This window comes from Triticum dicoccoides, chromosome 2B (genome assembly GCF_002162155.2).
Source record: "Triticum dicoccoides isolate Atlit2015 ecotype Zavitan chromosome 2B, WEW_v2.0, whole genome shotgun sequence".
Lineage (NCBI taxonomy): Eukaryota > Viridiplantae > Streptophyta > Magnoliopsida > Poales > Poaceae > Triticum > Triticum dicoccoides.
The window spans coordinates 227,307,115-227,317,782 of NC_041383.1; the positions used below are offsets into that span (position 1 = coordinate 227,307,115).

The 10,668-nt window shown below is 48.0% G+C and overlaps 1 protein-coding gene across 1 annotated transcript; it reads left to right on the plus strand.

Annotated features, from left to right (window-relative positions):
* The first annotated feature begins 5,597 nt into the window (after positions 1 to 5,597).
* Positions 5,598 to 8,030, plus strand: LOC119363229 (probable leucine-rich repeat receptor-like protein kinase At1g68400). Its single transcript, XM_037628544.1, has 2 exons — positions 5,598 to 7,256; positions 7,355 to 8,030. Exons 1-2 carry the CDS (start codon positions 5,606 to 5,608, stop codon positions 7,873 to 7,875), a joined length of 2,172 nt encoding a protein of 723 aa, XP_037484441.1. The 5' UTR covers positions 5,598 to 5,605; the 3' UTR covers positions 7,876 to 8,030.
* Positions 8,031 to 10,668: the final 2,638 nt, after the last annotated feature.

The window sequence follows — 10,668 nt, forward strand, 5'->3', positions numbered from 1 at the left end:
ACATATTAATTTGATCCCATAATAGTTTCCCTTTTTGTGTCGAGCGATAATCCCTAAAGTATTCACGTTGATCCAACGTTACTCCCATTATAAAGTTGAATGGGGTTTTCTCAGGATTATCAAAGTAGTACAAAATATTTTTCTCATAATGAGAATCGAGGGTTTTAGGAGTTACCCCATCCTCATGAGTAGCAAGTACAGCTAATTTTTTTGGTATTTTGCGTTCCATATCCATAACTAAAGATAGAGAACAACTTAGAACAGCAAATAAAAATTACTTAGTGATAAAGCAAACAAGCACACACGAGAATATTCACCCCACGCTATGACTCCCCGGCAACGGCGCCAGAAAATAGTCTTGATAACCCACAAGTATAGGGGATCGCAACAGTTTTCGAGGGTAGAGTATTCAACCCAAATTTATTGATTCAACACAAGGGGAGCCAAAGAATATTCTCAAGTATTAGCAGCTGAGTTGTCAATTCAACCACACCTGGAAACTTAATATCTGCAGCAAAGTGTTTAGTAGCAAAGTAATATGATAGTGGTGGTAATAATAACAAAAGTAAAGACAGTAAAAGTAATGTTTTTGGTATTTTGTAGAGATTGTAACAGTAGCAACGGAAAAGTAAATAAGTGTAAACCAGTATATGGAAAACTCGTAGGCACCGGATTAGCGATGGATAATTATGCCGGATGTGGTTCATCATGTAGCAGTCATAACATAGGGTGACACAGAACTAGATCCAGTTCATCAATGTAATGTAGGCATGTATTCCGTATATAGTCATACGTGCTTATGGAAAAGAACTTGCATGACATCTTTTGTCCTACCCTCCCGTGGCAGCGGGGTCCTATTGGAAACTAAGGGATATTAAGGCCTTCTTTTAATAGAGAACCAGAACAAAGCATTAGCACATAGTGAATACATGAACTCCTCAAACTACGGTCATCACCGGGAGTGGTCCCGATAATTGTCACTTCGGGGTTGCCGGATCATAACACATAGTAGGTGACTATAGACTTGCAAGATAGGATCAAGAACACACATATATTCATGAAAACATAATAGGTTCAGATCTGAAATCATGGCACTCGGGCCCTAGTGACAAGCATTAAGCATAGCAAAGTCATAGCAACATCAATCTCAGAACATAATGGATACTAGGGATCAAACCCTAACAAAACTAACTCGATTACATGATAAATCTCATCTAACCCATCACCGTCCAGCAAGCCTACGATGCAATTACTCACGCACGGCGGTGAGCATCATGAAATTGGTGATGGAGGATGGTTGATGATGACGACGGCGACGAATCCCCCTCTCCGGAGCCCCGAACGGACTCCAGATCAGCCCTCCCGAGAGAGATTAGGGCTTGGCGGCGGCTCCGTATCTTAAAAAGCGATGATTTCTTCTCTCTGATTTTTTTCTCACTGAAAGCCAATATATGGAGTTGGAGTTGGCGTCGGAGGGACACCAGGGGGCCCATGAGGTAGGGGGGCGCCCCCCATCCTCGTGAGCAGGGTGTGGGCCCCTTGGTCTTCATCTTTTGCGAGGATTTTTCTTTATTTTTTCTAAGGTGTTCCGTGGAGTTTCAGGACATTCCGAGAATTTTCATTTTCTGCACAAAAAACAACACCATGGCAGTTCTGCTGAAAACAGCGTCAGTCCGGGTTAGTTCCATTCAAATCATACAAGTTAGAGTCCAAAACAAGGGCAAAAGTGTTTGGAAAAGTAGATATGACGGAGACGTATCACAGCTCACAATCTGTCAAGTGATACAATGCCTCTTACTGCTAGAACATTGCAGGAAGAACTGCTATGAATCGTCCGGAGATGATCTTGCCCATGGATAGAACAAATGAGCACCGACGGCAATTCCTACAAGCAAACATCAACTAGTTTGAGACACTGAGTGATCATCTGCCTTGGGTGTGTTGTAGTCTATGTTGTTGTTATGTTAGTTTGTTTGTCATGTAAGAAAATCTACGGTACTTTGATTGGTGTAGATACTCTGATTGCTCCCAAACACTGTGAATGGTTTAGGTGACCTCATTTTCAATGAAAATGGGCTGGGGCCGAACCATTTCTTTCAAAAAAAAGTTTGCCATTATTGGTCCTCCTTATTTTTTTTGTACCTTTAGTCAAATCCTAGAGAAGGTGCGGAGCAAAAAGGTCAAGGCGGTGGTGGTATGGCCGACTCGCGGAGTCCCCGTTGGGGACGAGCAGGAGAAAGGGAACCTACGGCTGGCCGCGGTGTCGACAAGAGCGAGGTAGATGATTGACGAGTGCGGATGCGGGGACGGCCATGGAAGGGGGTCCCGGCGCTAAAGAAGGGCCGCGTTTAGAGGGATGCCCGGGGCATGGTGGACCAGCGGAAGAGGCGACTTGGGGAGGTCAGACCATCAAGGTGGCGTGGGGATAAAGAACCCGAAGTGGCAGCCCTTGGATTTCCATCCAACGGTTATCGTTGATTGGATGCTTGCTGGGTCATAGTGACTGCGTCAAATGTTGTGTTGCCCTCAGAGTAATGATAGACTTACGTAAGATTACTTGCAACATTTACGTAAAAAGAAATGTGGAGAGCTGCGATTGGAGAGATAGGGGGAGGAAGGGGCTCATCCTGTGAAAATCAGAGGGAGAGGTTTAGTTAGAAAGTTTAGGTAAGTTTTTTTGCGAGATGTTTAGGCAAGTTTTCATTAGTCTTTTGTAGACGTAGGGTTATTGCTGCGTTGGTTAGGCCAACTCTAACGCACGAACCCATCCTGTCCGCCCGCGTACGTTTGGGGGTAAACGGACAAAGCAGGCCTTCCAATGTGCGGCCGCGAACGGACCGTCGTCCGTTTTCTGTCCGTTTTCGAGTCATTCCGGGTCAAGTTTGAGCCGAGTTTACGGCCGAACAGACAACACGTAAACGGGTGGGACGCGCGCTCTTGTCCTCCCATGGCCCGCTCGTCAGTGGCACAGGCAGCCACTTTCCCTCCCTTTCCTCCAAAACGCTCCCGCGCCCTACCCTCCACTTTTCTGCGCCCCGGCCTTCCCCCTCCCTCCATCCACCATGGCCGACGAGGCGAATCCCGATGACCCACCACCTACCGCCCGACCCGTGGCGAAGAAAAAGAAGTCTGTGGAAAAGCCTCGATTGGAGCTCACGCCGGCGGAGGCCACCAAGCTCGACGTCGAATAGGCCAATAGGAGGGACCGTCAAACTTTCCAAAAGGAGAAGAAGGACGCCGCACAATACGCTTCTGAGTGCCATGCGGCGTGCGTTGCAGCACCAGGCCGACCTCGACGACAAGGAGTCCATCGTCTCTAAGGCACACGCCCTCCACATGATGGGTATGGGCCACCCCTCACCGGCTAATCTCTCGGCCACTGCCATGGCCACGGCTAGCACAGGCTCCTCGGCCCATCGACCGTCGCATCACCGTTCCCCGAGCTCGTCCGTCTCACACGATACGCCGGATGTTCGTGCTCCGCAGCCGCACGACCATGGGAAGACGTGATTCTCTATGTTGCCAGACTGCGTGATGGTCGATCCAACCACACCCACAGGCGTCATCGACCTCAAGGCCATTGTGAAGATGACGTGCAAAGGAAGCAGCCTCGATCATTCGCGTCGGCTCACATGGCTGGTGCCCGCAAGTTGTTCGACGAAATACCATCTCCGGCGCAGACGCCAACGGTCGATGACCCTTACTACGCCCCGTTCATGCAGAACGACATCTTCGAGGGCCGTGCTGAGGCGTTCCACGTCGACGACCAAGAGCAAGATTTTGATGCCGACGCGACCCAAAGCCAGGATGGCCGTGGTACTTATGATGACTCTCAGTTTGGCGGCCATGATGATGGTGATGAGGATGACCATGGAAACTCGTGGCATGAAGATGATGACTTGTATTGTGAAGATGAAGAAGAGGTCGACATTTCCATGGAGCCATTGTTGTTTATCGACGAGCTCACTCAAAACGCCGAAGCACAAAAGAGTAGGAAAAGCATTCGCACGGGATCATATACCCATGCTGAGGAGACTTTGATTTGCAAGAGTTGGAAGGAAATCGGCCAAGATCCAATCAAAGGTGCCGAGCAAAAAGGAGCCATCTTTTGGACAAGAGTTCACAAGAACTTTCATGAGCGAAGAAAGTTTGCCCCCTACCAATTCACAAGCACCCGCGACATCAATTCAATCAAAAAATGGTGGGGATTCATCCAACAAGAATGCAACAAATATTGTGCCGCGCTTGAGAGCGTCAAAGCCCGTCCCGTGAGCGGCCTAGGCCTTGGTGACTTGGTATGAACCTCTCTCTTTTTCATCATGCGTCCATTCATGTTGGCATGCCATTTAAGTTTCATGCATTCTATGTCCTTTCATGTTACAATTGTGGCCGCATGTTTGATTGTGTAGGCATTCCAATCTTTGGAGGCCTTCAAGGCCCAGCACAAAGACAAGTCATTCACTCTCACGCATTGTTGGGTGCTCATCAAAGATTGCCCCAAGTTCAAGGACCAATACAATGCTCTTAGGAAGAAGGGAGGAGAGAAGGCGGTGGTCGTGGCTGATGTGGGAGACGTGCTCAAGAGGTCGAGGGGCAAGACAAGCTCGAAGGCCAACGAGAAGCGTGATGCATCTTCTATAGCCTTGGAAGGAACTTTGGAGGATATGATGAGCCAAAAGGAAGTGCGGGAGGAGAGGAGGACCAAATGAAGATGTACCTAGATCTTCAAACGAAGAAATTTGACATGGAGGAGGCCGTGAAGAAGAGGAAGCTCGACATCAATGAGGCCGCTCAACTCAAGAAGCTAGAGATCGAGGCCACCAATGCCGACACAAAAGTCAAGGAGGTGACACTAGCGTTGATGATCGTCAACAAGAACAACATGTCACCGGAGAGAAAGGCTTGGTTCACGAACCGACAGAAGGAGATGTTCGCCCGCGACGGCCTGATCTAGGTGAGACATCGGTCGCGATGGCCCCGAGGACGGTCCTTTTTGAAGGGTGGCTGGTGTGCCGGCCACTTGCTTTGTTGCCGGCGACAAAACCTGTCCATTTTGAAGCCCGACTCGTGTGACGGCCGCTGGCTTTGTTGCCGGCGTGAAACATGCCCTTTTTGAAGGCTGACTCCTGCGCCGACCGCTGGCTTTGTTGTCCGCATCAGACTATAGGCCGCCGGCTGTGTTGCCGCCCGGCGTGAACTAGTGCGAACCGCGGCCGCGTCTTAAATCCTTGGTTTCTCAATTTTGCATGCACGAGGAAAAGATGCGGGGCGCCCAGCCGACGCAAACTCAAATCCGGACAGACATGATTCCATTGTCATCCCAAACAGACGAAATTCAAACAAAACGAACGTCCGTTTAGGGTCGTGCGTTCGAGTTGAGTTGGCCGCGCACTACCGACGTGCGCTGAGTGGAAATTTTCTGGTCCCAGCTCTCACGACCAAAACAGAAAAAGTCGAACAGATGACACACGAAGGAATCTTGACTATTGGCTACTGTGGCACCTGAAGCCACCAGCAAGATTCCCACGCACCACACTGCACCGCGCCATGGAACCAAGAGCCCTTCTCCCTCACTTTTCGATCATCTCAACAAAGCGGAGCGTGCATGTACGCGCACGGCGACCATGTCCATGGCGGTTCACGGGACGCACCGAGCCACGCATCGGCCTCCTCCCCGGAAACGTCCAAATTCCTTCTGCCCGAGGGAGAGAGAAAAAGGCGCCTTGTTTGCTTTCTCTCCACCTCATCTGCTTGTGCCCCTCCTCCTGTCCTCCTCGAGGACCTCCACCATGCTGCGCTACTCCCTAGCTTTCCTTTTTGGAGCTCTGCTTGTCGCCTCTCCACGCTTCTACAGTTGAGATCTCTCCACAATTCAGATTTTTCAAAAAACCCCGCTCTCCCCGCGCAGCATTCGCCTCTTCTTTCTGCTATAAAACACATCCAATCTTCATCAGTCGAGAGGGCATCCACCAAAATGCCTCGTCTCCGCTACTGCTTCTCCATGTTCTTCCCCCTCGTGATCCTCCTCTTCCATCTTGCAACATGGCTTGTGCACGGTGAAGTCGCCAATGGCGGCCACCAAGACCTCCCTTTCCTCCTCTCCTTTAAGGCCTACAACCCCAACAACGTCACGGCCTTGGAGACCTGGGTCGGCCCCGACCCATGCTCCGGCTCGTGGCTCGGTGTCAGGTGCTCCAGGGGAAGGGTGGCGGGCGTCTTCTTGGACGACGCATCGCTGGTCGGCAGCGTGGCTCCCCTCCTCGGGCTCACCCAGATCAGGGTGCTCGCCGTCAGGAGGAACTCCCTGTCCGGCCCTCTCCCTCCGTTGGACAACTCCACGAGCCCAAGGTTGCGGCACCTGCTCGCCTCCCACAACAACCTCAGCGGCGTCCTCAAGCTTTCACTGCCTTCCCTGGTCACTCTGAGAGCAGAGCACAACGGATTCCATGGCGGCTTGCAAGCATTGCGTGTGCCGTTCCTCAGAAAGTTGAACGTGTCAAGTAACAAGCTCGTCGGAGAGATCCCCAGCTCCCTCTCGGGATTCCCGAGCTCGTCCTTCGGCAGCAATATCGATCTCTGCAGCAAGCCTCTTCCAAGATGTACCCATGCTTACAATGCAGTGGAAGATGGTACTACCTCAAATGCTACCACGGGTGTCGCTCAATCTCCTAGTGCAGCGACAAATACAGCTAGTGGCAGTCCGAGCTCCTCCAGTAATGGAAGATTCAGTAAGCTTGGCATGACTGCACTCGTGGCCACCGGCATTGGCAACGCAGTGCTCATAGTGATCTCGTTGGCTATCTCTGTAGCCATGTTCGTCTACATGAGAAGAAAGCTGAGGCCCTCTAAGGATGATTCCAAATCCAATGCGGCTCTTTGCTTCGAGGAGGAGGACAAGATCAGAAGTGGTGAAGACAAGTGCCAGAAGAGCGGCGCTCTGGTCTGCTTCGACGGCGGCGAGGAGCTGAGGCTGGAGAGCCTCCTCAAGGCCTCGGCGGAGGTGCTCGGCAAGGGCGTGTCCGGGAGCACGTACAAGGCGGTCCTCGAGGACGGCATCGTGGCGGCCGTGAAGCGGCTCAGCGCCCTGCAGTTCCCCGGCCGGAGCAAGGCCTTCGACCGCCACATGCGGCTCGTCGGCAGGCTCCGGCACCGCCACGTCGTCAGCCTCAGGGGGTACTGCAACTCCAACGGCGAGCGGCTGCTCGTCTACGACTACCTCCCCAACGGGAGCCTCCAGTCCCTTCTGCAAGGCAACGGTATGTGCGCTCAAAAAATGACAAATCAGCCGTGAATTTTCAATGGCGCTGCCCATCCCCATTGATGCAAGAAGTGCTCGTTGACGGGCTGTTTACAGGTGGAGGCGGCAGAACGAGGAGCTTGGACTGGGCGACGAAGAAGGGCATCCTGTTCGGCGCGGCGCAGGGACTCAACTACATCCACACGTTCCCGGCGCGGCCGGCGCTGGTGCACGGGAACGTGAAGCCGTCCAACATCCTCCTCGACGAGCGCGGCGCCGCGTGCGTCTCCGAGTGCGGGCTCATGCGCTACGCCGCCAGCGTCCAGCAGTCCGCCCCGCAGCCGCCCGAGCTGTTCCTGGACCGGGCGGTGTCGAGCCGCGGCGGATGGCGCGGGTACGCGGCGCCGGAGCTGACGGCGCCGGGCGCGAGGGCGACGCAGGAGTCGGACGTGTACAGCTTCGGGATGGTGCTCCTGGCGGTGGTGACCGCCAAGGGCGCCGCGGACGGCGGCGAGGAAGAGGGCGAAGGGGAGGAGACGATGGGGATGGTGAAGATCGGCGTGTTGTGCACCGCCGAGGCGCCGGAGGAGAGGCCCAGGATGGCGCAGGTGCTCACCATGATGAGCGAGTTCATGTAGTATTTCGCGGGTGTTGGATCACGGAATTTCTTCTTGCTTTGCAGAAGTAGCCTGTAGGCAAGAAAGGGTATTGCTTTCAAGAACTGGATGTTAGTTGTAATCCAAGTTGCTTAAACCAGATCAATGGGAATGCCTGGACGCTTAAATCAGATCAATGGGACTGGCTATATCCACTAAAACTCCAAGCTCCCTCAAAATGCTGCATTGTGGTGCATCGCGGTTGGTGAGAGGTGCTTGGGCTCCACCAGTACGCAAACTCCTTTTTACCGGAGACGGGATGTACCGGAGCCGCCGCATCCACCTTCCACATGCTTTATGATCTATGCATAAGTAGGACCCATCCATATGTATAATCATGTATTAAGACAGGTGACCTTTTGTATATAGTCAAATCAATGTCAGACTAGTAGGATCCACGTCAGGGAAAGGCAGTATTTTTTGCAGTGGAATGTACGAATGCATGCAGCATCTCTCCTCTCTCTTAAACAAATCCATGCATTTTATTTTTGGTTATATTTTTAGATGACCAATATTTTTTACAGCTTTGTACTATTCTTTAAAATTTTAATATATTCAAATTCTTGAACATAAGATCTTTATAATGATACCAATCTTGAATATATTTAAACTAGTTTAACTTTTTACTATTTCAATCACATCGAAATATTAATTTCACTCATTTCAAATTACAATTTTTGAAATGATTGAAATCAGTTATTGAAATGATTGAAACACTTTTCCGAATATAGTTTTCTTTGTGAGTTTCATATTCTAGCTTGTGAAACTGTTTCTTCAATGGAGTAATTGTGATGTGTTTTACTGAAACTAGTGAAATTTATCCTTTGTAATAAGTGTAATCAGTTTTTTGAAACAAGTGAAATATATTATTCAATTGAGCGACTGTAGTGTGTTTTCTAATGAGTGAAACGAGTTATTTGAAAAAAGTGAAATATATCTTTTTGGTGTGAAACGACTTTTTCATTGTGTGATACTGATATTTCTGCTGAGTGAAATATGTTTCAATATTTTTTTCATGAATACGAAGTGAAATTAGTTTCTCATATATATTTTGTAATGAGTGAAATCAGTTTTCTGAAACTAGTGAAACGGGTGAAAACTATATTTTGTAAATGAGTGCAGTGTGTTTTCTGAAATGAGTGAAATAAGTTATTTGAATAAAAGTGAAATAAAAGCATTTTTTGTTGTGAAACTAATTTTTCAGTGTTTCAAACTGATATTTTTTTTGAGAGGAATATATTTCAATATATTTCTTAAATTTGCAGTGAAATTAGTATTGCAAATGAGAGTAATGTGTTTTCTGAAATGTGTGAAATCTATTTTTGAAACGAGTGAAATGATTTTTTAACTTCTATTAGCGAAACAGTCAAAAACACTTTTATGAAATAGAGGATCAATCTTATGTTTTATGAAAGCGATATTAAAAGATAATTAAAATATAAAAATAAGAAATTAGTGAAATAGGTTTATTTAAAATATGTGAAATTGAGTATTTCAAACACGTCTAAGTTGGAGTCAAACACGTCTAAATTGAATATATTAAACTTCTATTTTACTACTGTATCAAATATATCTGTGTCTTTGTGAGTTTCATATTCCAGTTTGTGAAAATGAGAAAAACACTAGAAAAAACTTTTATGAAATAGTGAAACAATTTAGTGTTTTATGAAAGTGATTTCAAACATATCCAAAATTGATCTTGTTCTGTAGATCTTGTCACCACAAATTTAAATATACAAAAAGTTTCAATAATGGACATTTGGTTCAAAAGATATAAGTCATTAAAAATATGAGGATGAAAATAAAATGCATGTCATATGTATCCCATGAGTGAATGCATGCATGCATGCACCGTTGTCTCTACTTTAACTCTCTCTTCTGTAAAAGCTGACAATATCTGACACTAGTACATGTATTGCTATGTGTAGTCTGATATTTGAAAATAGAGTATAAAACCTGCACGGATCTTGATGAAAACGACTAAGGGTGGATTGCCCACCGGTACATCCCGACACCGGTAAAATTACTTATTCGTCCACCAGTACCTAAATAGAGACTTATGGTAAATCGGTGGTGCGGTGAGCGCTTGGGGCCACACTGTCAGCCGGTGTACTCCTTCCGCGTAAGGATGGCAATGGGTAGGGTATGTGACGGGTAGAGCAATACCATACCCATACCCATATAGTCAATAAGTACAAAATTCTACCCATACCCATACTCACGGGTATGAAACTTTACCCGTACTCGTACCTGACAGGTACCCATACCCATTGGGTACCCAATGGCTAGATCAAACAGTACACATGTAATTCAAAATTTTAGATTCATCTATAGCACATTTGACTAAAAAGTATTGATCTCTACTCAATGACAGATAGATGACCACATGACAATTATCTCAAATCAAATTAACAATTGGTAAATACTTTAATATAGATTCACAACCTCATGACATAACATTAACATAAGTACAATTGTGAATCGCGGTTAAGGTTTACATGTTAGTATAAATGAGTAGGGTACGGGTATATCCATTGGTAAAAGGCTATACCCGTGCCCTACCCTATGACTTAACGGGTAGGATATGGATAATACCCGTGGGTATAAAATTGTGCCCATACCCTGCCCATGCGGGTACGGTATCCACCGGTACCCGTACCCAAGGGTAAAGTTGCCATCCTTACTTCCACACATGTGCCTCCCCTCTTCCTCACCGACTAGGCTACTGCTGGACTTGCCAGGACGAGGCGAGACAACTTGGGTTGTGTTGGTTTT

Coding starts and splice junctions, on each gene's coding strand:
- LOC119363229 (XM_037628544.1), top strand. CDS start 5,606: ATGTACGCGCACGGCGACCATGTCCATGGCGGTTCACGGGACGCACCG. Junction 7,257..7,354: donor GTCCCTTCTGCAAGGCAACG/GTATGTGCGCTC, acceptor GGCTGTTTACAG/GTGGAGGCGGCAGAACGAGG.